Source organism: Nothobranchius furzeri, chromosome 7, assembly GCF_043380555.1.
Source record: "Nothobranchius furzeri strain GRZ-AD chromosome 7, NfurGRZ-RIMD1, whole genome shotgun sequence".
Lineage (NCBI taxonomy): Eukaryota > Metazoa > Chordata > Actinopteri > Cyprinodontiformes > Nothobranchiidae > Nothobranchius > Nothobranchius furzeri.
Genome location: NC_091747.1, coordinates 59181999 through 59208808, shown reverse-complemented (window position 1 = coordinate 59208808; position 26810 = coordinate 59181999). Strand labels below are relative to the sequence as shown.

General features: G+C 42.0%; 2 protein-coding genes across 6 annotated transcripts in view; both read right to left on the bottom strand.

Annotated features, from left to right (window-relative positions):
* map3k15 (mitogen-activated protein kinase kinase kinase 15) overlaps positions 1-20182 on the bottom strand; it is a 44823-nt gene extending 24641 nt beyond the window's left edge. The window contains exons 1-16 of one of the 2 annotated variants that reach the window (XM_054751034.2): positions 19645-20182; positions 15655-15794; positions 15414-15437; positions 15131-15208; positions 12093-12286; positions 10859-11027; positions 10678-10784; positions 9740-9910; positions 9552-9664; positions 9251-9410; positions 7400-7550; positions 7213-7320; positions 5940-5989; positions 4932-5027; positions 4154-4241; positions 3946-4079 (exon numbers count right to left, since the gene is read on the bottom strand). In XM_054751034.2, the coding sequence (XP_054607009.1) occupies positions 3946-4079; positions 4154-4241; positions 4932-5027; positions 5940-5989; positions 7213-7320; positions 7400-7550; positions 9251-9410; positions 9552-9664; positions 9740-9910; positions 10678-10784; positions 10859-11027; positions 12093-12286; positions 15131-15208; positions 15414-15437; positions 15655-15794; positions 19645-19954 (2093 nt within the window). In that variant the 5' untranslated portion in view covers positions 19955-20182. The remainder of the gene's footprint in view (positions 1-3945; positions 4080-4153; positions 4242-4931; positions 5028-5939; positions 5990-7212; positions 7321-7399; positions 7551-9250; positions 9411-9551; positions 9665-9739; positions 9911-10677; positions 10785-10858; positions 11028-12092; positions 12287-15130; positions 15209-15413; positions 15438-15654; positions 15795-19644) is intronic. The other variant, XM_054751035.2, reaches the window with a different exon arrangement.
* A 5504-nt stretch (positions 20183-25686) lies between these two features.
* sh3kbp1 (SH3-domain kinase binding protein 1) overlaps positions 25687-26810 on the bottom strand; it is a 49542-nt gene continuing 48418 nt past the window's right edge. For all 4 annotated transcript variants that reach the window (XM_070553256.1, XM_054751036.2, XM_070553257.1 and 1 more), the window contains 3 exons: positions 26212-26420; positions 26071-26134; positions 25687-25920 (listed from right to left, as the gene is read on the bottom strand). In XM_070553256.1, coding sequence (XP_070409357.1) covers positions 25882-25920; positions 26071-26134; positions 26212-26420 — 312 coding nt within the window. In that variant the 3' untranslated portion in view covers positions 25687-25881. The remainder of the gene's footprint in view (positions 25921-26070; positions 26135-26211; positions 26421-26810) is intronic.

Sequence of the window (26810 nt, the reverse complement as noted above, 5' to 3'; positions counted from 1 at the left end):
TATATATATACTCCTCCTTGAACCATCACCTTATCGTGGTGGAGGAGTTTGAGTGCCCTAATGATCCTAGGAGCTATGTTGTCTGGGGCACTTAGTGCCCCTGGTAGGGTCTCCCATGACAAATTGGTCTTAGGTGAAGGGTGAGACAAAGAACGGTTCGAAGGATCTTTCATGGCGGTTAAAACGAAGAGTCGGAGTACCCGGCCCGGAGGGTTACCGGGGTCCCACCCTGGAGCCAGGCCTGGGGTTGGGGCCCGTGAGCGAGCGCCTGGTGGCCGGGCTTTCGCCCATGGGGCCCGGCCGGGCCCAGCCCGAACCGGATACATGGGCTCGTCCAACTGTGGACCCACCACCCGCAGGAGGAACATGAAGGGTCCGGTGCAATGCGAATCGGGTGGCAGACCAAGGCGGGAGCCTTGGCGGTCCAATCCCCGGACAAGAAAACTAGTTTTTGGGACATGGAACGTCACCTCGCTGGCGGGGAAGGAGCCGGAGCTTGTGGCAGAGGTTGAGCGGTACCGGCTAGATATAGTCGGACTCACCTCGACACATTGCATTGGCTCTGGTACCCGAGACCTGGAGAGGGGTTGGACACTCTACTTTGCTGGAGTTGCTCCGGGTGAGAGGCGGAGGGCTGGGGTTGGCTTTTTGTTAGCCCCGAGACTCTCTGCCTGTGTGTTGGGGTTTACCCCGGGGGACAAGAGGGTAGCTTCCTTGCGCCTTCGGGTCGGGGAACGGGTCCTGACTGTTGTTTGTGCTTATGGGCCAAATATCAGTTCAGAGTACCCACCCTTTTTGGAGTCCCTGGGACGAGTGCTAGATAGTGCTCCATCAGGGGACTCCATTGTCCTGCTGGGGGACTTCAATGCTCACGTGGGCAATGACAGCTTGACCTGGAGGGGTGTGATTGGGAGGAACGGCCCACCTAATCTGAACTCGAGCGGTGTTTTGTTATTGGACTTCTGTGCAAGCCGCAGTTTGGCCATAACGAACACCATGTTCGAACATAAGGATGCCCACCGGTACACTTGGTACCAGGGCAGCCTAGGTCACAGGTCGATGATAGATTTTGTAGTTGTATCATCTCACCTGCGGCCGTATGTTTTGGACACCCGAGTGAAGAGAGGGGCGGAGCTGTCAACTGATCACCACCTGGTGGTGAGTTGGATCAGATGGCAAGGGAACATGCCGCGTAGACCTGGCAGACCCAAACGCATAGTGAGGGTCTGCTGGGAACGCCTGGCAGAAGAAGCTGTCAAGACGGTCTTCAACTCCCACCTCCGGCAGAGCTTTGACCACGTCCCGAGAGCAGTGGGGGACATTGAGTCCGAGTGGGCCTTGTTCCACTCTGCGATTGTCGAGGCGGCTGTTGCTAGCTGTGGTCGTAAGGTGGCCGGTGCCAGTCGTGGTGGCAACCCCCGTACCCGCTGGTGGACACCAGAGGTTCGGGGAGCCGTCAGGCTGAAGAAGGAGGCCTACAGGGTGTGGCTGGTCTGTGGGTCTCCGGAGGCAGCAGACAGGTACCGGATAGCCAAGCGGAGTGCAGCAGTGGCAGTTGCCGAGGCAAAATCTCGGGCGTGGGAGGAGTTTGGTGAGGCCATGGAGAAAGACTATCGATCGGCTCCAAAGAGGTTCTGGCAAACTGTCCGGCGCCTCAGGAGAGGAAGGCAGCAACTCGCTCACACTGTTTACAGTGGGGATGGGGAGCTGCTGACGTCAACTGAGGCTATAGTCGGACGGTGGAAGGAATACTTTGAGGAGCTCCTCAATCCCACCAATGCGCATTCCGAGGAGGAACCAGAGCTGGGAGGCCTGGGGATGGACTGTCCGATCTCGGGGGCAGAAGTTGCTGAGGTAGTCAAACAACTACACAGCGGCAGAGCCCCGGGGGCGGATGAGGTTCGTCCTGGGTATCTCAAGGCTATGGATGTTGTAGGGCTGTCATGGTTGACACGTCTCTACAACATTGCGTGGTCATCGGGGGCAGTTCCTAGGGAGTGGCAGACCGGGGTGGTGGTCCCCATCTTTAAGAAGGGTGACCTAAGGGTGTGTTCCAACTATAGGGGGATCACACTCCTCAGCCTCCCTGGAAAGGTCTACTCCAAGGTACTGGAGAGGAGGGTCCGATCGATAGTTGAATCTCAGATAGAGGAGGAGCAATGTGGTTTTCGTCCTGGCCGTGGAACTGTGGACCAGCTCTATACCCTTGCAAGGGTGATGGAGGGGGCATGGGAGTTTGCCCAACCAATCCACATGTGCTTTGTGGATTTGGAGAAGGCTTATGACCGTGTCCCCAGGGGCACCCTGTGGGGGACGCTCCAGGAGTATGGGGTGGGTGGCTTTCTGTTAAGGGCCATTCAGTCCCTTTACCAGAGGAGCGTGAGTTTGGTCCGCATAGCCGGTAGTAAGTCGGACCTGTTCCCAGTGAGGGTTGGACTCCGCCAGGGCTGCCCTTTGTCACCGGTTCTGTTCATCACTTTTATGGACAGAATTTCTAGACGCAGCCGTGGTGTGGAGTGTATCGAGTTTGGTGGCAGGAGAATCTCGTCTCTGCTTTTTGCGGATGATGTGGTCCTCCTAGCTTCATCCAGCCCTGACCTTCAGCTCTTGCTGGGTAGGTTCGCGGCCGAATGTGAAGCGGCTGGGATGAGGATCAGCACCTCCAAATCTGAGACCATGGTTCTCGACCGGAAAAGGGTGGCTTGCCACCTCCGGGTCGGGGGAGAGGTCCTACCTCAAGTGGAGGAGTTTAAGTATCTCGGGGTCTTGTTCATGAGTGAGGGTAGGAGGGATCGGGAGATCGACAGGCGGATTGGTTCGGCGTCTGCAGTGATGCGGACGCTGAGCCGATCTGTCGTGGGGAAGAGGGAGCTGAGACAGAAAGCCAGGCTCTCGATCTACCGGTCGATCTACGTCCCAATCCTCACCTATGGTCATGAGCTTTGGGTAATGACCGAAAGAACGAGATCGCGAATACAAGCGGCCGAAATGAGTTTCCTCCGTAGGGTGGCCGGGCTCAGCCTTAGAGATAGGGTGAGGAGCTCAGACATTCGGGAGGGACTCGGAGTAGAACCGCTGCTCCTCCGGATCGAAAGGAGCCAGTTGAGGTGGTTTGGGCATCTGGTCAGGATGCCTCCTGGACGCCTCCCCGGGGAGGTGTTTCGGGCATGTCCTGCCGGCAGAAGGCCCCCGGGTCGACCCAGGACACGTTGGAGAGGTTACATCTCCAATCTGGTCCGGGAACGCCTTGGGGTCCTGCCGGAGGAGCTGGTGGACAAGGCCGGGGAGAGGACGGCCTGGAGCTCCCTAGTTGGGATGCTGCCCCCGCGACCCGGACCCGGATAAGCGGAGGAAGACGCCGACGACGATATATATATATGTATATATATATATATATATATATATACATATATAAATATACATATATATATATATATATATATATACATATATATACATATATATATATGTATATATACATACATACATACATATATATATAAGTATGTATATATATATATATATATATATATATATATATATGTATGTATGTATATATATATATATATATGTATGTATGTATGTATATATATATATATATATATATATATATATATATATATATACATACATACATACTTATATATATATATATATATATATATATATATATATATATATATATATACATACAGACATACATATAGATATATTTATATATGTATGTGTATATATATATATATATATATATATATATATATATATATATACTTATATATATACATACATACATACATACTTATAATATAAATGTATATATGTATGTATATATATATATATATATATATATATGTATATATATGTATATATGTATGTATATATATATATATATATATATATTTTTTTTTTTTTTTTTTTTTTTTTTTTTTTGCACTGTGAGCCTACCTGCTGTCTCTCTCTGGGATCTCCTTGATGGCGATTCGGACCTGGTTGCTCAGGTCTCTCCCAGCATACACCACTCCGTACGTGCCCCGGCCCAGCACCACCCTGTCTGCGTTCTCATCCATATCGTACTCATACTGCAACACAAACACACAAAGAACAATCAAACTAACTAATGTAAGTACTTAACGGAGTATTTCTGCACTCTGACCTCCAGCGTGTCTCCATCTCCTTCCCCTTCCAGCTCCACAGCGTTCCCCGTTCCATCAGATATCATCTCTTTCACCATGGAGCAGAACCTGACCCACAAACAAACATCACTGCCTCACAGACAGAACTGTGCAAAAGTTTTAAGCCAAGCCGTCTTTATTTACAGTTTGATTAAGTAAAGCTCATTGATATGAAACCAGATCAAATTACAAAAAAGAGCATGGTCACGTGACAAAAAGAAAAAGAAAAGTGGTTTTGATCTTCAGATTTTAAAGTCTTTTATTCCTTTAATTCATGTTATTTTAAGGGTTCCCAAGGTGATTTTGTAAGATCTCAAGTTGCATCTTGAGTTACTTTTGCAAGACGACCAAGAGAGGACAGGAGAAAAGTTAACCATCCAAGGTTTTCTGCAAACCACCTTCTTGAAGCTTAAGTACAGCTTTCAGTTTGTCAGACTGTTCCTTTTGAATTCAGATTCCACTAAAGAAATCAGGACAAGCAACTGAGAAGAAAAGAGACATGAGTTGGTTTCTTGTGCTTGGTGAGCATAAATGAATGAATAAATGTTTAAAGCCACTCATTAAAAAAAAATAATTCATCAAGAACTGATTCCATTTTTTAAATAAAAGTAAAAATCCAAAGAAGAACTTTTAAAGATTACAAAAAAAGTTTGGAAATGAAAATTGGAAATTAAAAAAAAAGGGATGACTCTGGACTTTTGAACAGCACCCTGCATGCTGCGCACACACACACACACATCTGGAGGAGCGTGTCCTCACCGACCACACTGCTCCTCAGTGGAGAAGTAGATCTGGAAGTCGTCTGAGTTGTCGTGGACGTAGAGGAAGCAGCAGCGCTCGTCAAACTTACTGATACTGCAGAAGAAAACATGAATCACTGCAAGCGTAACCCCTTAAGCAGCTTATAGTTATAAAACAGCAACGATGAAGCAAACGTTCTTAGAGGTAACGGATCAACATGAAACCTCCAAATATCAAACTAAACGTTGTTTGTTTTTGTTTTCTTTATAATAGAAGAATGTCTCACTGCTACTTTGGCTGTTAACAACCGAAGCTCTGATTTAGTTTCACTTCTCTATTCTTAGTACAGCCTCTGGCTGTTTGATTTTCTAACTATCAGGTGACACTTCTTATGCAACTGCACCTTTACATCATCACGGCCGTCCTAATCATGCAGAAGAGATCAGGTACCAACTCGCTCCGGCTGGAGATCTTAAATACCATTCCAGGTGTTTAAAGAAAGGAAAACCTGGAAAGGACTGTTAGGAGTGATTCAGCTACGGGAAGCTCACACCCAACAGTCTGAGTCATCATGAACTGTCTTTGTTTCCCTGAATACTGATCTAAAAACATCAACGATTAGTAATAATTCTGATTTTTATCTGCACAGATTTGTGAAACGACTTCATCTCAGCTCAAAACTGACAAACATTTATTATTTTTGAAGATTTTCCACCTTAAATGTTAGTTTGATGATGAAATATCGTTATTATTTATAAAAAGAAGACAAAAAAAGGGAATTTTTCATGACACCAAATTTGGCTTTGGGATTTCTATAAGGGTTTGTGAAGGGAACGCTCATCTGCTTTAGGAGGAAGACCTTTGAGTTCCACTGTTCAGTGCTGCTGTAGAAGAAAAGGCCACCTTGCATTCAAGGAAAAGCCTCATGTTGTTCATTTATTAATGTATTCCCTTCTGACTGAAATATTCCAAACTTTTATTTGCATGGATGTTTTTCTCTTTTACATCTTCAGCCTGTTTTCGTACCTGATTCCTTTAATGGATGTAGCAGTGAAGTTCCACTCGTGGATGCCCTTCTGTAAAAGACAAATACTTTAAAGGTGTGGAACACTCATTTCATCAAAACATTTCTAGCAGGAACGAAAGCCTTGTAAAGCTTGGTTTATGCTTGACGCATTCACTTTCCGCGCGGTGATGCGGCTCGCAGATGGAACACGCTTCACAACTCGCAGCGTTTATGGTTCGTGCGGCTTGTCTCTGCGGTGAGCCGATATTCTCCCAAACTATAGGGGGCAGCATGGAGCTCTACGGCATGCATCCAACACTACACCATAGTAGAAGTAGAAATTACTGTTTACAACATGGCATTTCAGCATTTTTAACAGCGTTCTCGTCTTTTCCGACAGTGCGAGCTCTTTCTCTCCAAGAATTATTAACAACATGTTGATCACGGTGATCTTTGAGAGCTGAATCACACAAATGTCTGTATTTACGAACCTCTGCCATACTAGTTCTTGCCGGTCCGCCATGTTTTTCCGCGTGGTTAGAAAATTTCCGAGGTGCCCGTTGCGGAAATCTTGGGCCGTGCGGAGATGCGGTGGAGGGGCGTGGTTGTTAAAATGACGCAAAATGACGCAACTTTTCCGCACGGAGCCGTGCGGACCTCGCGGACACGTCACGCATAAACCAACCTTAAGTCGTACTCTAGGGTAAAAAAACCTCGGTGCACCATTTCCAGGAACTCGAAGTGACCCACGTGACAGCTCAGCTCAAGCTGTGAAGTGACAGTGTGACGTAGATCTGTCAGGCTTTTCTAATCCTAGAGTTTCACCATCTGTTTTCTATCAGAGGCTGAAGCAGGAGGTAGGTGTAGGAGACTATTTTCACGTTCAGCCTGCATGAAAACCTCAAAGTGACTGACTATAATCAGAAATAACAGTTAAGAGAAACACTTTTGAGATAAGAGTTGTTTTAAGGTGGCAGTAATCCATATTTTCCCCTTACCTGATATGCCTAGCTGTTAGCTTGTTAATCTGATCAGATCATCAACCTGAGGTGGTTAATAGAGTTTTGTGAAACAAGTAAAATATTCATCTTTTAGCACTTTCCCACCAAAAGCAGTTTTAAGTCCCAGATAGTTTGATGATAGTTCTGATTACAGATGGATCGAGTAAGAACTCACTCGATTTTTGATGCATGGATTATGAAATTCTCTGTTTCTTAGGAGTGAATCTGCTAATTTAGCTACAAAGTCTAGTTTACTTCATGATGCAACGAAAGGTAAAGAACACAAGCTTACAGTTTCAGTTGGGGAGACGTGCCAGATGGAAACGTTCATCTCTTCAGCCTCGTTGTTAATGGAGACGTAGGAAGGCTGGTAGATCTTGGTCGGCTCCAGAATCAACACCTGCACAATAAATGCACAAAAGGGAGTGTAAGCATTTATATGGTTTATCAGCAGACACGCTTGTGACTGTTTTTAGTACAGGAAATCGCAGCCTCTTGGTGGTTTCTTGTGTGGCCTCTACAATGATGTCCATCCAGAAGTCCAGTTTCTCTCGTTGAGGGGAATGTTCCACCGCCTGCTTTTTAAACCTCTGGATTAGCTGCAGGTTCTGCACCACTGACCGCAAATACCTAAAGAAAACACCCATTAAGTAAATCAAATTTTTTAGGTCAGTAAGCATTCATAATCTCTAAATGCACTCCAATTTCTAACATTATCACTAAAAGCAGCCAGTGAGTTGTGATCAGTTTGGTTCTGTGCTCCTCAAGTGGTCCGTGAGCCATTTAGTACCAGAAATGCAGAAAACGAATTGAGATGCAACAGTTTAGATGATTGCATTACGCGCAGGTAGAATGCACATACCAGAGACTTCAATGGCAGAATCAGACAAGGCAGCTGGATCTTTTCTTCTCTTTTGAAGACAATAAAAACCCCAAAACCATTCAATATATGTAAATATAAAGTATGGCCGCGACCCGTCTTGGTCAAGGGGCAGAATCTATGGTTGTCTTTCAAACTGTCTCTGCCTGCAATTGGGCAGCACTGGAGCCAATCAGAGCAACAAACAATGAGACGTATTCCTCACTAATGAAATTAGTCAACAGGGCAGTCCACCGTACACCGTTGAGCACGTAAAAGAATCAAATATAACCTTTTTCAAAATAAAGGACTTAAGTGCCTCTGTCTGCTCAAGTCTAAATAGTCCAAAGTTGATGCCAAAGCCGTTGCAAACTACCTTTTGTAGTTTTCCTCCCTCACAGCTCACTAAGCCTTCCCAACATCGCTCCACTTGTTGTGACTTGTTCTCAAATTATTCTGCTCATTGGAAGACCTACTGAAGATCCAACCGAGCGTGACCTGACCAACCCGAAGAGCCAAATCTTTTGCTGCTGCTATGGTTGGTCTAGTTTTCCGGGCTAAAGAAACACAGTCTTGAGGGCATCATTTGGACACGAAATATTAATATCCTATTTGGCCATCATTATCCAAGGACATAACATTTGAGAACTTACAATGAACCTAACCCACCATGCTTATAAGATTTGTTGAAACATCCAACCACTGGTATTGTCATGCTGATAACGTATGAAATACTCATCAGTAATACCGCATTGTTGATGCCCCCTTAACCAGTGGGTGTTTCTCAACCCCAAGGAACCTTGCCTTGATGTCTTGGCCCCGCCCCGGTTGCCTAGGAGATATGTCATCGGGAGCCGCCAAGACGTGTTCCAATGTTCATGTTCTACCGAGGCGTGTGTTCTCCGTTTTTTTGCCGTTTAGCTAGCTGAGCAAGGACACAGGGGAGGTGTCTTGCAGCCTAGCCTTGGTCAAAAATTACCCAGAATACACCACGGTATTTTCAAAAGGATGGCGGATCAGAAGCCGGCAGCTACTTCGGGGACAATTTTCAAGTTTAAAAGTAAGTCAGCTAATTTAAAATGTTTTTTTTTAATCCAAAGAAGTTATCTATGGTTGGTTAGTTGCTAAGTAGTTGCAGCTTCGGTGGCTAGTAGGTGGTAACTCACTTATATTTTTAATTTAATAAACATATACACAATTTAAAAAGTAAAAGGCTCGTTATATATTTATATTGAAACTAATACGTATAAAATATAACGTTATCTCCTGTGTCACGTGACATTACGTGACCGCCGTGGAAGCCGTGGTCACGTGATGCAAGTCTGTTCCATTTAACCGTTTTCTTTAACCACGGAAGGACCGTGTCCTCGTAAGCATGGCGCCTGGCCTCGCAAGACATCGCCTCGCAAGGCCAGGCGCCTTGTTATTGAGAAACACCCACCAATAGTGGAAAATGTTCTAACGGCTTTACCAAAGCGGTGGTTTCAGTTTGAAGAGCTTCTCAGCAGCTTGAGTTGCTTTGGGAATATCGCTAGCTAGCATGCTGACGGTGAAGAACTGGCCCACATCCCAGTAGTTGTTCATCTTCTCTAGGGAACCTTTGCGTCCCAGCAAGCTGTTCAACCTCACACCTGCAGAGATACATTAGTAAAACCAACCAACCAGTAGCTGTTTAAATGGCTCCCAAAGTTTATGATTCACCAGCAGACTACTGAATCTTAAACTGTAGTTTGTGACTTGAATGAAAATGTACCAAAAGAGTTTTGATTCACCGATTTTCCGGAGTTCCATGGAGTTCTCAAACTGTTGGCCGGCGACTATAAGCAGGACAGCGAGGTTGATGCCAGAATACAGCGTTGGCTGCAGCTCAAAACCCTTCCTGTACCTATGGGTGACCCAGAAACACAGATCAGCTCACAGCAGGACATAATTAAGCTAGCTAACATTCCTTTGTTCTCACCACTGAATAGCATTGTCTCTGTTTATAGTGTCCTTGCAGTCCGAGTCAAGAAAAATGTCCTTATAGATCCGTCCACAGAGGCAGAACATGTCCGGCGCCGGGTGTTCGCAGGACTGTAGGACCTGAAGCATCACCCTAAGAGCCTGCTCTCGGTCCCCGGGACTGTTCCTCCTGAACACATTCATTTAGGGTTCAGTCATGGAAGATTATTCGTGTCTTTACTGCACATCTACAGCTCTATGAGCGAGAAAACATCCAATGTTCAGAACTATAAATTACTAAATTAAATTAAGGAAAATAGAAATAATGTAAAATACAATGAATGGGAATATTAATTTAGATATGTAACTTTTAGAAAATAAGAAATAATATTCAACATAAATATGTTTAAATTGTTAAAATATGAAGCATATATAAAATAAACTATGATAAAATAAAAATATAAAATAGGAATAGAAATATTTATTTATATATCTATATAATTCATAACATATTACATATGAAATATATTAAAATGATAACAAGCTAAGCAAATTATATAACATAATTAGTTAATGAAATAGAAATAATATGTGAAATATAATGACATTGTTTTAAAAATCATTTGTTAAATATGTTGAATTAAAATAAAATACTTTCAAATAGAGAATACCCAAAAATTAATCAATTTACAAAGTATTTCATACATTTATGAAGAAAAGGTAATGGACAATTTATACTTTATTGTGTTTGAAATTGGCCTGTTGTTCGTTTACTTTCCAAACTATGATTTTCTGTTCTAATTAATTTAATTTTGGAGCTTTTGTCGTACAAAACAACAATTGGTTTGGTTGGATTCTTCATACCAGGGAAAACAAACATTTTAAAAAAGCTTCAGAGACAAGAAGTAAAATAATCTATCCATCAGCTTTCTGTATCTGGTGACATGTGTGGTGTACCTGTTAAGTGCAAATGCAAAGTGGAACTGGATCATCGGCTGGGTGGCCAGATCACAAGTTGGTAGAGTCTCCAGAGTTTGCACCAGTTTCACCATCGCATCATAGTCCTGTTGATCAGTTAAAAACCACGGTCAATGTGCAGGTTCTCGTGCCCGGTGCTTGTTTTGAGTGATGCTCACACCTGTATGTCCCTGTAGGAAAACAGCAGGTTCATGACGATATCCTGGGTCAGGACCTCGGTGTTGTCCATTCGGAGTTTGATCCGGGCCAACTCCTTGGCCAGCTCCTCACCCTGGTACTTCTCTCTGGCCTTCCGGATGTCGTTGAGCAGCGTGTCTTTAAAAGACGCACTGCAAAAAGTAAAAAGGAAGGGTAAATAAGAGAAAGATTGTTTTTAGGTGAAAAACATAAATCATCAGACTGTAATTTAACTTGTAAATTAGAAGAATGGGGTTTTAGTCCCACTACTTTGACTCTTTTCTGACTGATCTTGGCTAAAATGCTGATTTATTCATTTCTAAAACAGATTTTAGAAATAATAACTTGGGAAAAGAGATCTGAGGAACTCAGGAGGATGATGATTAAAACACCTTTATTACAGACCATGTCTAGTCAAATAAAATCACATGTACATGCTTCAGCCAACCTGGCTTTGGTCCGGACAACATGTGTCAGGACAGTATTAGGTAACGCATGTCAGCTGGTTGAGCGGGCAGGAAGTCACATGACCAGCGTTTCCACATACACAACCACATGGCTAGCTCATTTGTAGACATGATAAATATTAAAATCATAGATGAGAAATACAAGAAAATATGAGAAGTTTTCTTAAAATAGGCTTAAAATTAAGGAACTATGGCATTAACAGAAAAGGTGAGAAATCAATGTCTCCATCCAACCTGGGTAACAGAAAGCGGCAGTGTATAAGACGTGTTTTTACTCTGTCGCCCTCTCTCTTTAATACACTCTAGACCTGGGGGAGAAATGACTTAACAAGTTCATCCTTTAAGGTTGGAGCTCGTTGGAAGATGATGGTTGGAGCGTCTGCAAGAGCTTTTCTAAGATTCAGAGTTTAAAGATGTGGTTGAGTGTAAAAGACCTTTTTAATGATTATTTCTGATTATAATGGGTCACTCTGGTTTTTCAAGCATCCTGAACCTTTAAAGATGAATGGGAAGCCATGTTGAATTCATGCTCCCTGAATGTCATTCAAAAGGCTGAGAAACCAAAAACCCAAATCCTGTGCCAAGGGTCAGAATGAGGTGCAAATAACTGGATTTTTGTCTCTTCATTGTTAAAAACAAATGAAAAATAAACAAGTTTGCTTCTTCCATTTGAAATGTGGTTGCTCCACAAACTCATATATTCATGTTTTTTAACTTGCTTTTACAGTAAAGTGCTGTCGCTCCTCTCACCATGATGTTACGTGGATGTCCTTTAGCAGGCTGGTAAAGCGGTCGAAGAGGGGGACGCACAGTGGTCCCAGCAAGTTGTCCCAGCTGGGTTGCATGTACTCGCTGGCCCTGCGCTGGGCATCGCTCTCACAGCACATATACTCATGGTTAGGGGTCACGATGTAGGGGATGAAGTAGTAGTTACCGCTGGATGCCTGCAGCAAGAGAGGAAATGATGATTCATGATACAAACCATGTTAATGCATGAAAATCTTCAGCAAGCACACATGCAGGAGTCTGGCTCCAGGTGTTGGAATAGGGTAAGGGTAAGGGTAAGGGTAAGGGACCTCCGGGTGCAGAGGGAGGTGAGAGATTATAGAGTAATTAATCAGGAGGATCAGATCACCACACAGACTCACTGGTAACATCAAAACATTATTAGCAGATTTAAGTTTGGAGAAAAAGCAAAAAAATGTAACCACTTCCTCTACCTCTGCCCTTCGGATCGTCTGCAAGTAATCTCACTTGTGCAAAAGTTTATTTCCTAATTGTATAAAATATAAATTAGGATTTTTGATGGTATTTTGGGCTAAGATCAACGCTTGGTTTAACAAAAAAAAGCACAAAAGTTAAAAAGATAAAAATGAAAGAGTGGCAGATTTAAAAAAAAAATCTTTATTTTTCATTTATGAAAAGAACTAATAAACAGCCAGTGCTGAGCTGAATCTTAGCAAAAGCAGCTGAGGTGAAACTGGTCAGGCAGGACATCTACACGCGGTTTAGCCTTGGCCTTTAAATGTTTCAGATCAGCAAAACAAACAGTTTCAGACAAAGATAACCTGAGTAATAAATGAAGTCCTCATTTGAAAACTGTATTTCATATTTAAAGGAAAATAAAATCCATTTTAACTAATGTGGCCTACTTTACAGGATCTCAAAAAGCAACACATCACGCCCTATGCTAAAGATCAAAAGAACCCAGAAAGGTGGCGAGGGTTAGGGTCATCTGAGAAAGAGACCCAAAACTAACACTTCGGAAAAACCTTATCACCCAACCAGTCAGGCACAGTGGTGGTAGAGTGATGGTCTGGGGCTGCTTTGCTGCTTCAGGACCTGAATTGTGAAGGTGAATGCCTGACTTTTGACCATAAAACGTTAAAATAAAGTGGTCAAATGGAGGCAAAAACGTAGATTACATGTGGTGCTCAGGGATCACTGAGATATTACACAAGGGTAGCCTAGTGAACTAGACCAAATTCTTGCTTTGCAAAGTTTGGTCAAGGAACGCTCCACTGGAACCTCTGCAGCCCCTAACAGCATTCTGGCTGGCCAATCACAGCTCTCTAGAGGGGTTTCAAACGCATAAAGAGCTGTGATTGGTCCATAATGGTGGGCCAATCATAGTGCTCTATCTGCTTAGTGAACAAATCACAGAGCTTTATCTGCTTTGTGGGCAAATCAGGGCACTCTATATGCCTGGTGGGTGGGATGATGCAACAGAGTGAAACAAGATGGCGGCAGCTCGTTTGAAAAGGCTTTTACATCCATTTCGAACTGTTAGAACTTGGGCTTCATTCGAATCAGGAGCAGATGGATGTATTTAAGTGCTTTTTTTAAAGAAAAAAATTATGTTTTCTCATTCTTCAATTGCGGACCGCCTCATTTACCGATAGCTGTTGCGGTGAGGATGTCACATTCATTGTCCAACAGCATGCTGAGATCATTTGAAAGACAACGGTAGAACCCGCCCCACAACGGAGAGCCGTTTATTTAGTCTGGCTTGCCAGGCTAACACAAGAGGCTTTAGGCAGGAAATTACACATTTTTCTTCAAATCAAACAAAAATCAGCTGAATTCCTGCTGGAAGGATCTGGTTTAAGGAACCTGAGAGAGCAACAGGTGAACCTCTACCCCGGTTGGGTCTCCCCGTCGCAATTAAGCTGCTAGTTTTTAATTTTGATTAACACTTTACACGCTGTGGCACATCAGACATTTATGCCCCAATACGTGTTTTGAAGGTGTACATGTGGGCGTGGTGGGATTTCTTTAAAACGATAAATTCAATAAGGTTCTCGTTCAGAGACGGGGGTGCAGTCGAGCTGTTTGTCTGGTCTCCAGGTCTGTAGATGTGTCTTCGTCATGGCGCCATCTCACTGGCTGTGCTGCCAGACTGTCTCATACATGTGCTTAGACCAGAGTCAAGAGTTTCGAACATTTTCCCATCAAGTTTTTCTTCAAAAATCTTAACGTTTGCGTGGAAAGCCACCTATGCAGTTTTCAGACCCCGTTTTGTGAGTAAGCTTCTTAAATGAGGCCCCTGGTGACTCTAGGGGTCAAACACCTGTTCACACAGATCCAGGTAGGTTGGGAGAGGCTTTTGCATTCATTAAAGGAAATCTTCATCTTTTACTCAGGTCGTCTTTGTCTGATATTAAAATTTATCTCCTGATTTAAATCAGAAAAAATACAAAACCGGACAAAAACTGCAGAAACTTCTTAATCGCCGCCCCTAATGGGGCGACGGTGGCACAGGAGTTAAGTGCTCACCATGTAATCGGAAGGTTGCAGGTTCGAGTCCTGCTCAGTCTGTCACTATCATTGTGTCCTTGGGCAAGACAATTAACCCACGTTGCCAGCTGGTGGTGGTCGGAGGGACCGGTGGCGCCAGTGCTCGGAGGCCTCGCCTCCATCAGTGTGCCCCAGGGCAGTTGTGGCTACATCGTAGCTCATCCCCACCAGTGTGTGAATGGGTGAATGACTGGTTGTGTTGTAAAGCGCCTTGAGGGGTTCCAGGACTCTAGAAGGCGCTATATCAAATACAGGCCATTTACCATTTTATTGAGGTGATTGACAATATTTAAAGTCACTTGGTGACATAAATACTTCTAATGTTTCCGTTTCCACATCCAGTTTTAGCCGCCAAGGCTACATGCAGGAGATCACAGCAACATAAGCTGCAAAACCAAGAAAGGAAAACTCATTCCTTGCACGTTGTTAGAAGACTGGGACTGTGTTAGGCGCACTCTCGCAGCATGCCTCGGTGCCAGCCTGGTACCTACTTTGTTTCTCATTCCAGAGCCTCGGTATTCAGGAGGCAACTGAACCCAGGGAAAGCCTAACGCTGGCGGCCGACTTCCCTACTCCACACAGGTGAGAACATATGAACAATGAGCGTCAGTTCCAAGAAAAACCTGCTACTGCAGACGTGTCGGGACTGTTACATCCATGTGAGTGGGAGCTTGGTGCAGATTCCTGAATAGATTTCAGCAATTCCTAGAAATAACAGTGTGTGTGCACGTATACCACTGTCAAACACACACTTACACACATGCAGAAACTTACTGTGTTTTTCTGCGCCACCATGTCCTGTGAGGAAAACAGAACAAAGAAAGCGCGTGTGATGCATTTCAAAGCTATAACAAGAGTTACACGATTTATTCTTGCGGCTTTTAAATAGGTGCGAGGACTAACTGTCCAGCACACAGCGGTCTGTAAATAACTCCGAGGGGTCACTTTGTTCTGCGGCGGCATGGAGGAATGGCATCCCCCAACTCTGATTACACTCCAGCAGGGGTGTGTGTACCTTCAGTGACTGAGCGGTGTCTGGGTCGGTGTCGTGGTACAGGATGACGTTGTTGGCCATGTCGAAGCTCTCCCTCACGCCCAGGTGGTAAAACAACGAGGGCTGCCGGAACACGTCGCTCATGTCCACGACCGCGATGTCTGGAAGGACGAAGCGACAACACCAGTGATTCATGGTTGATTCAGCGAAATGATACCTGAACTGGAATTTGACCCCCAACTGAAATTCACACCCGTTAGCTTAACCCGACACCTCTGACGAAGAGGAAGTGTTACAAACTGGTTAGTTTAGGGCTCTTGGATGACACCAAAACTAAGACAACAGGCACATTCCTCTTTCTAGTTATTTTGTGGCTTTGATGGGATCATAATCCTTCTTGGAGTTTGTAGTTGAGCTTATTCCATGAAGCACTTGGTGTAAATGACTACAGCATTCCAAATGGAGTCACCAGAGCGAGAAGGGACACGCAGGAAAACTCAAAAATAAACAACTCATTGTCTGAACTTACAGTAAGCATGAATGAAAGGCTGTTTTATTGCTGAGCGCCACCAGATCTGATGAATATCTCATAACTTGTTGAGTCAAGGTTTTACCCCATAAAAACCTATTGTTTTGTATTTCTGGCTATAAATTATCACAAATGTTGGGTTAAAAGCTCCAGAAATCACGTCAGCTTACAGAAGCATGAGTATCATGCATCTTAAAGGAAACAGATTAGTTTACGTTCATGGTTCCAGGAAGACACGTCTTGATTAATCCCTTTTGAGATAATCTGGGAAGCATTTCTGGCAGCCATCTTGCTATTTGTGCAAACTGTAAAAACTTAAGAGGGTTGAAGCTCACAAGTAGGCTTCAAATACGTATTTTAATAAAGATGGATGTCAAATGACAGAAATGAAGCACTAAAGTAAAAGAAATCAACATTATGGCTCCAAATCATAACAGCTAGACTTTGTACTCACCTGACCTACAAGGAATCTCCAGGCCCCTTTGATGCATGTTTCCAGGTAAAAAGTTATAAACAGTTGCTACCTTTCCTGTTATTGCTTCCAAAGCACCCTTTGTTCAATAGAAAGCTGCAGTTAGCTCAACCAAGACCATAAAACGGGAACGGTTACTGGTGAAGCAGAATGGAGGTAAAGGAAAATAAGCAGCATTGATCCTGCTTTAAAATCATTGTTTCTAAACTCCCAACGCAGAAAAATTCGGCAAAAATTCCCTCATAACGTCACAATTGACCACTCTTTGTGGTATGACAGCATCGTTAGGGATGGGTACCTTTGACATTTGAATCGATTCGGTACTAATTCCCGGTATCTAGGAATCCATACCGGTACTTAACGGTACCAATTTTCAATACTTTTGAGTGTTTATTATTTTAATTCTCTTTTATAATTAAATATATATTTTTCTCAATATCAAACAATATTTGATAAATATCACGATAAATAACATTCAACTGTTTGTATTTTAACATCGTCCTTGTAGTTTTATAAGCTGATAATTAAACTGAAGCAAACATCTTTACTGTGAACTAAATTTAAGGTGTATCTTCATTCCTTTTGCCGTCCTTTTTCATTTGATTTTTCCTACTGGGAAGTTAGAATTTCCGAGGAGAAAGCGAACGCTCCATTAGCTGATAACAATGGTGGCAATGGAAGCTAACATATCAAGCTAACGTTATCTTTAGCTGTTTATTTAACTGCTGGAGCAGATTAAAACGATGATGCCTCACACTTAAATCGTTGTCACTGGTTTCATCTTCACCCAATCACCCGTTGCATTTAGTAAAGTGAAGCCAAACTTAAGAGCGCGTTCATGTTCTTCTAGTCGGAAATTCGGAGTTCCGAGGAGAAAGCAAACGCACCATTAGCGAAACGGAAGCTAACAAATCAAGCTAACATTATCTTAAACATTTTATTTACCTACCGGAGCAGATTAAGATGAGGATGTCTCACTTAGATTGTTGTCGCTGGTTTCATCATCACCCAGTTACCCATCACATTTAGTGAAGTGGACCCAAGCGTTAGCCTGCGTTCTTTCTACCATGCTGCTCTGTTTACAACTGGCTCGCAGCGACCGACGACATAACGCTCTTGCGCAGCTGTCTTGGCAAGTTCTCGTTATGAAGGACGGTACCAAAACGAGGCACCGTTTGAAATGACGTGAAATGGTGCTCGGTCGGTACTATGGAATTCGGTCGGTGCCTTAAAAAGTACCGAATTCGGTACCCATCCCTTGCTGCGTCGTAAAAACGTCTCTTCTTCTGCTCATCTGACGCTGCTTCTTTTGTCGCGCAGTCGCTCCACGACTTTAACATAAGCTTTTATTGCTTATACTGTCCGTGGACGTCATTTAGCTCTAATCAGTGACATCACTCACTGCTGAGGTTGTGATGATATGCTGACGTCTTTGGTGAGAGGACGCAACGCCTGAGAGGTCTGAGCCTCCCTCCTAGTAATTTTCTGGAACTCACGGTGCACACGCGGCTGCAGATTAGTGAACATTTCGGGGTTCTATTCAGTGATATTTGGAAATCATTTAATCATAATACAAAAAGTCACAGTGAATAACTGCAGCTAAATGCTGACGTGTTCTGACTGGAAAACTGAAAATGGTTGTGTTGGAAAATAAGCATCAGCACTCTCCCGATGGCTCCTGCTTGCTAGTAAATCTGAATCACTGAAACATGTCATTGTTTTACATGTGTTGACAAGTCCAAAGCCTCCCACGAGGAACAATTTAACTTTTTCTAGGAATTTGGGTTACCGAATGTATCGTCTCTGTCACTGGAGTGGCATTCCTAAAGCTCATGTTGGCTGGACACTTTCAAACGGGATAAAACGACTTTGAGGAGCAGCTCCGATCTGTGGCTGAAGAATATCTCAGCGTTTCACAGTCCACGTGGATGAAAACCAGCTGCAGAAACAGAGACGACTATTCAACCTGAGTGAACGCAACCCCTGGGGTCACGAGGTCACGTGTTGAGCTGGCAAATCAGAACACGTGATCACATTAAGAAGGTAATGAGAAGATTAGGTGTTTTATAGGATTTCGGTCCAATTTGAAGCAGCAAAGAATGACTAACAATAAACTAAAACCTATAATTTAAAGTAATGAATTCTTTAAAACGCTGGCATTTAAATTAAAGCCTGATAATCTTTAGTTGTGTAACAATCAACCTGTAATTACAGGCTTTAATCCTGCCTCTACCAAATGGAAACCTAATTCAGAGCTCTCTACAGCTCATAAATCTGAGAAAACCAGACCAGCTGAATTATAAAGATGTTTAATTATCATATGTGAAGATGTTACGTTATATTCATTCAGAAAAGAAACACTGTTAAGTACATGAACTATCTATTCACACACAATCCCTTGAGTGGTTAAAAGTAGCCAATGAAAAATGTTTTTCTCTGTTTTGAGCCAATCGTGACTTCTGTTGATTCAATCAAAAATAAACACCTGTGAAGTAATTAGTTTTTATTTAAATAGTTTTCATTTAGTAAATGGTGCACTTCCAATAGAGATTGGTGTTCTGATAAAAAAAATTAAATGATCTTTTCTTGTCTTTTTGTGACTTGTTTTGTCCCAAAATGAATAAACGTTTGCAAAAAGAAAGCAGAAATATTGTTTTATATTTTAATAAAAATAAACAAGTCTGTAATACCAACCTGATTTTAAATTTGTTTAACTTTCGCAGGTAGTTGTTGTAAATTAGGACAAAATAGCCTATTTATGTTGGGCGAAAATAAAAAAATAAATGCTGTTTTGTGGAAAAGACATGAAATTGAGGGCTTATAACAGTTGTTGAGGTGAAAGTTTGAGGCATGAAACATGTTTTCTTATTTGGTCATTTAGGCTACTTTAACATGTCTCATTAATAACAGTTGTGGGATAAAAACGTGTCTAAACGACGCAAAAGCATTTGGTTTCGCTTTCAGACTATTTAAAAGGTGTTTGCTGTTACCTGCTGGGGGGATAACTCACCTGCGTCGTAGAAGCTGTCCAGCACCGTGGTCTCTCCGAAGTCCAGCCTCCCGAACGTGACGGTGGTGAGCAGCGCGCTCTCGGAGTCGCAGGCTCTCTGCAGACACTGCAGCGCTCCGGACTCCGGGCTGCTCGCCATCACCGACTTCAGCCCGTCGTTCAGGACATAAACGACCCGCAGAGAGCGCTGCTTAGCCAGCGGACTGGGGCTGGACACCTCGCCCCGATCCCGGTCCCGGTCCGCCGCGCTCACACCGGCTGCGTGCTCCCCGACCATGTCGGCGACCTGCGCGCTCTGCCCCGTTTCCATGGCGCAAACCTAGGAAGTGAACGAGCTCTCTTTACCTCCTTTCTTCTCCGCTGGCTGTCCTCCTCTCCGCCCTCTTCACTCCGTCTGCTCCTCCGTCTCGTCTTCCTCCTCTTCACAAACAGAGCACCTGTCGTGGCAGGAGAGGAGCGCGTCTGAGTTTGTCCTGCCGCATCTCCGCCTCATTTAGTCACATCAGCTGCAGATTTATTTCGCACCACGACGCCCGCTTGCCCAGGACTGGATCGGACCAGATCATAAAGGAGGAGGTTTGGAGAAAAGGGGAAGTCTAATGTTATTCTTTATCTGGTTTAAAGTTTCCAAGTGGGAGATCACTGACCAACAGGGTCCTGCCAAGTATGAAATGTTTGTCTAAATATAGAACTGGTGTCCATCTGGTCCCCTTGAGCAGCACCCAGAACATCCACGGATCTAAGATATGGTTTTACATATTTATAATGAATAATTATCACAATTCCTCAGTTTTAGTGACACATATTTTATATCATCTGTTCTTCTTAATGATCATTTCAAAGAAGAGTCAGGATTTCCGATTTTCTTATCATTTAAACCAAAAAGTTATCTTGTGATTTATAATGCTTCATCTCTGCCAGCTCTGATCTGTGGAGTGCCTCAGGGATCTGCTCTTGGCCTGTTTTAAATTCTGGGCCAATTAATTCAAATGTTAAATTTACTGACGAAATAAAGATGTGCAATGTGCAAATGGCTTTGCTTTAGCCCTTTATCCCCTGAATCTGTAGATTCTTTTACCATCCTTTTATTATACATTTTTTATATACTTATTCAGTATGCTTATGGATATGAGTGTGTGTGTGTGTATACATATGTATATGTGTGTGTACGTGTGCATATATGTATATATGTGTGTGTGTAAATGAACATGCGTGTGGGTATACATGTTCTTATGTGTTTTTATGTATTTTTATTCTCATTTATTGTAGTTGTTGTATGTTTTAGAGAGCGAACATCTACCAAAGCTAAATGCCTTCTAAATGTAATTTTACTTGGCCAATAAATCTGAAATCTGAATCTGCAAATGTTACAGTTTTGCATAACATGTTGCCAGGTTTCTGTAAAACCAAATATCCTCCATTTACGAAAAAAAATAAATAAATAAATACAACTCGGGTTCATATCACCTCCTTTTCAGTGAAAAAAATCCAGTGCATGTGATGCACATTCATAGAGCATGCCAAGCCTGTAGGTGGCAATAGTTCCCCAAATCTTTAACACCCTTGCCAAAAAAAAACTTCCTTTCACAAAAAATAACTGACGAGCAATAACCATTCTTATTGCCATCCATTGTCCAGTAATCAGAAGGTTGCAGGTTCAATCCCAGCTCTGACAGGAACTTTGGCTGTTGTGTCCTTGGGCAAGACACGTAATCCACCTTGCCTGCTGTTGGTGGTTGGAGGGACAAGTGGTGCCTGTGCTCGGCAGCCTCACCTCCATAAGTGAGCCCCAGGGCTGCTGTAGCTACATTGTAGCTCATTACCATCAGTGTGTGAATGTGTGATGAGTGATACACTGTAATGTAAAGCACTTTGGAGTCCTCTGACTCTGAAAGGTGCTATACAAGTTTGGGTCATTTATCATTTGTCATATCTTCACTTTCTGTGGATAACAGGCCAAAACGTGTAAAATATCCCTTTTGTGGGATACCCGGTTATGTTTGTTGGGTCTGAGATTAGAAACCTGATGCCATCTAACTGAAGCACATTTTTGAACCAAGTTCCTGTCATGATTACCTGGTTTGGTTCCTACCTTTAAAAAAGATTTTCATTATGCCTGATAATGGTGGTGCTTCTCTGCCTTCACTGTGTGGGGTGCCTCAAGGATCTGTATTTAAAACCTTCCTATTTTTTTTACACAGGTCAGGTGAAAACTCAATTTATTTCAGTAATCCATTCTTAGCCATAATCCTCAAAATTCAAACAAACAAAGGTTTGAAATATCTTGCTTTGCGTGCTCACTTTTAAGTTCCATGCATCCATTTTCTCAACCCGATTTTCCACGCATGGTCACGGGGGGTTGGTGCCTATCTCCAGCTGTCTTTGGGCAAACAGGCGGGGTACACCCTGGACATATTGCCAGTCCATCACAGGGCAACACAAAGATGCACAGGACAAACAATCATGTACACACACTCACGCCTATGGACAATTTAGAGAAACTAATCAACCTGACAGTCATGTTTTTGGAATGTGGGAGGAATCCAGAGTACTCGGAGAGAACACACGCATGCACAGGGAGAACACGCAAACTCCGTGCAGAGAGACCCCAGGCCGGGTTGTGAACCCAGGACCTCTTTGCTTCAAGGCAACAGCGCTAACCACTGTGCAGCCCCTCACCTTTAAGTTGAAGTAATTTTAAGCAAAAATTAAAAAAGGAAAAAAACTGATGCCTAAAAATAAATTAAACACTTAGTGAAGTCATGGGTCAGTTTGTTCAATTCATGCATGGAAGGGTTAACCCTTAGAGGTCCTTTATGCATTTTTCTGTGCGAGGGCCCCCAGTGTAGCTTTTTTGAAGGAACCTCCAAGGATTAATCTGAGCATTTTTCACTTTGCACATCATTCCTTAACTTATCTTTGAGAAATCAAGTTGAAAACAGGATGCATTGGACCAAAATATCCCATAAAATAGCTTTCTAGGAAAATGAAGATAAGGTGAAGTCCAGTAAAAACAGAGTTTAGAATAGTTTGCTAGCTTTGCTTAATCAGTTGTTTTGTTTTTCCCTGGTTCCTGTTTGGCTTTGGGACTGTTGCTAAATGCGTATTACAAATAACTGTAATGGCATTTAGAAAGTTACGACCCTTTGAGACATGTGTCAATCATTTGCTAGAGAACACTTTAGTCAAACATTCACTGAAAGTGACATAAAAACATTCTAAAAAAATAACAGGAATTTTTAATTATCTTACAGCTATTTTACTCTAGTTGTACACTTATTGTCCAAGAGTGATAAATTGTAGAAATAAATACTACATTTCACTACATTTTTATGGGTGTGGATGTTTAACATCAACTATTTTTTATTAAAAAAAAAAAGGTTTCAAAGATTTGCATCAGCAAAATGAAAGAGTATGATCTGCTATTGCGGGAATCCTCCAGAAGTTTGATGATTGAAAATAACTTCACACTTTTAGTAGCTTGTTAGCTTAGCATGTTTCAAATAGTGTTACAAATGTATGTTAATAAAGTAAAACGACACAAAAAACAAACATACATACACTCAGTACACAATAGGCTCTTTATTACACTGAAATATAAAAGTATATATATATATATATATATTTATTTATTTATTTATTTATCACTATCCTGGAGAAAGGACCAAGTCAAGAAAACAACTTGTAGCCTCAGTTGTAGCAGTTTTCTCATTGTCATACGAAAGACAGAAAAGAAACAAAAAGAACCAAATAAAAAGATTTGGAATCGAAAACAGGAAGGCCACAGTGATGGGTTGTTGTTGATTCTGTGCACATATGAGGGAAGGAGGCAAACAGCTGCCACACACACACACACACACACACACACACACACACACACACACACACTTGTTAATCCTTTACTTGTGAGGACCTGCAACATTTAGTATACCCTGTGGTTAAATTTAGTATTCACCTGATGCAGAAACACCTGCTGTGCACGAGTTACTCTTTTTCTATGATCACAACAAAAAAAAGTGCTAAATTAATTAAATGATACTGTAAGTGTGTCTGTGCATGCACCTTTGACCTGCAGCAATATCTTCACTGGCATATGTTTGTGTTTGTTACATTTCTCAGAAAAAAAGTGCTGCTTTGAGTTTTTAAAAGGTTGCAATGAAGGAAAATGTCACATATTTGTGAAGTTTAAAAAATTTTTGTAGCAAAAAAATAAAAATCTGCTCACCCAAAATACTAAGTTGCATCTTATTTTGACAGGAAGTGAAAGAGCTGTGAAAGGCCTTTGTTAAAGTTGCATTTTCTATTTTTCATAAGTATAATCAGTCTCATTTTAAATCACTTTACACTAAAGAAGAAACTACAGTTTTCTGCTAAAGTGCACTTCCTATATCAAATTGAAATGAAAAGCCCTCTAGTTTCTTCAGATCGAGGCACTTCGTTCTTTACTAACTTTGAGACGGTTTCTTCTGCAACAGCAGCAAATGACAACACAGCGAAGCAGATGAAGTAACTAAACATCATATTATCTTAAACTCCAGTTTCTTTATATCAACATCAGCTTCCTTTTTCTTTCATTATTCAGTCAAGTTGATGAATACAGTAAACAAGAACCATCATCTCATCACAAAATAAAAACAATGATCTAGTCATATTTTTATATGGATGTGATCTGGATTAAATTCTTGTTTTTTTGCACTTCCTCAACCATCAAATCTTGTTTTTATAATCTTTATTATAAGATGTATGTTCTAAACAGTTAAAGTTCTTGTCATTATAAAAACTCAGCTGCATTTTTATCTTGTTTATTTACAGATAAGACAAACAAAAACCTTCCTGTATTTAAACTAAGCTAAGAAACCCATGATGTGTTCCCTTAGACGTGTTTTAATAACACCTAGAATGTAAATCAGCTCCTCTAATCCTTGTGTGTTTTGGTGTGATGTCTTACTGCAAGTTTAACCCCGTTGAAGGGGAAACAAAAAAATAATGCTGCGTTTTTCAGAATAATCAAACACAATGAAGATTTTGGTTACATTAAAGTGTTTTTCTGAAGAAATAGTTTCAAATGTATCCATTATGAAACAAAATCAGCTCTCTGAGACTTATAAAATAATGGTTATATTCGCAAATAACTACAATATTGTGCAAAACTTACTAAATTGACATGGATACAGTTTGAGTTTCAGATTGGTAAGACTTTTACGCTTTTTTCTCAGTACAGAGGCCTACATTCATGAGGCCATCTACAACAGGTAAGATCATATTTATTTACAGGCACACTTCAAAATGGCAAAAACATTCTTTAAAGAATAACACTTCTGGTTTTTGTAACTTTAATACCACAAAAATGGAGAGATTTTATTTAAATTTGTTACTGGATTTTTAAAAAGAAAAAAAAGTTAAATTTATTATTGAAATATGAAAATGTAAAAAAGCTCCCTGCAAGTTTACAATGGACAAAAACAAACAGTTTGGAAGCATTTTTGGATTCAGTTTGGCCTTTTTATCTACATTGTTTAAAAAGCTTCAGTATTGGTCCCTCATTTATGTGATTTTATATTATAAGTACAATATAAATGAAGCAGTTCATAGCACAAAAATAAAAGCTACGCAAGGGATGTTTGAGGGGCAGGAGCTTATGATCCTGAAACTTAATCAAGTTCTGGATTCTGTGATGGAAACCATGTTTAGGCCAAGAACTTTGTTTTTTAGAGGAAAGAACATCCTTTTGCTAAAATGTCCCTACTTTCAACTGCTATACTTACTGTCCTCACATATCAGGAAAACCAACAGAAACACACACACACATACACACACACACTGGAGGTGAAGGCCACAAAGTGGACGCAGTACAGCACAGAGGTCACCTGATCCGACCGGGCTACAGAGGTTGAAGATTTCTTTGCCGTCAGTGGCATAAAGTACCAATGCGGTCGCCACGGCAGCCGCAGCTCCATGTTCGATTACCGTGGCGACAAGCCACGGTCAGTCAGTACCAATGGCACAGCAAGACCGCAGTGAACTGAACAAATAAGACTTGATGAAAGAAAAACATAAATGAAGTAAACACAGGATAAGGCGGCAAAGGGGGAAAAGATGGCAGACTCCATGGTGCTTAATCGTTGCTGATCGTGACGATTATTTGGCACAAACTCAGTTTTGTCTGAAGTGTCAAAACTAGCAGTGATAATGTTTTTCAGATGTGATCAGAGTGGGCTGATGAGCATGCTTTAGTCCTCATTTGGACAGGCTCTTCTTTATGTGCTCTACTTCCACCTGAAAAACAAAAACAACAATTTTTGTTCCCATTTTCCAATAATTCAAGCTCATTTTGCCATTTTTTTCAGTGTTTATTTCTTTGAAGACTTCACATTAAAATACACTGAAATGAGTGCATGGTCTTTATTTTTTATTACTCTCTCTCACCTGTAAACTAACACGTATCTTCTTCTCTTCGTCCAGCGCGTTGGACAGCTGCTTCATCTCCTGCCTGAAATACAAACAACAAACCCATTTTGTGTTTCTGCAATCACCTAAAAACCTACAAGCAAATATGAGGAGACTCACTTGTGCTGGCTCTTCAGCAGCTCTATGGAGGCTCTCAAGTCTCTCAGCTGGTTCCTGAGTTCCTCCAGCGTTGGTGGCATCAGTGGTGCTTGCCGGAGCTCCGGGGAGGGGGTCAGATGCGAGGAGGAGGATGGGGAGATGGAACGATGGCCGGAGTTTGGTGGAGACAGGACAGAGGGCTTCGACAGAGCTGCTTTACTGTCTGGTACCTAACCAAATTTCACATGTATAAAAATTTGCATTTTTTTCTCCGAGACTTGAAAAGTTATCCATCAGAAATTAGAAACATAAATGCCGTGGGTTGCATTGAGTTTAAAGTTTTTACAACATTTTCTTTTTTGTAGTGCAGGCTGTCAGCCGTTCTGTTGTCAGTTGTACTTAATCCATTATTATGGTCATTGTGAAGCAGAAAGCAATCAGATAGTGAAATAAATGGCAGGTAAAAAAAAAACAATATAAACTTCCAGTTTGGCAAATTTGGCCCAACCCTCACACTACCGGTACAAATACCAATACCTCATGTTGTGTCTGCAATTTTTTTTAATTAAAGTAAATTTAGCAGACATCGTGAAACAAATGCTTTGAGCTGCTGCAGCCTA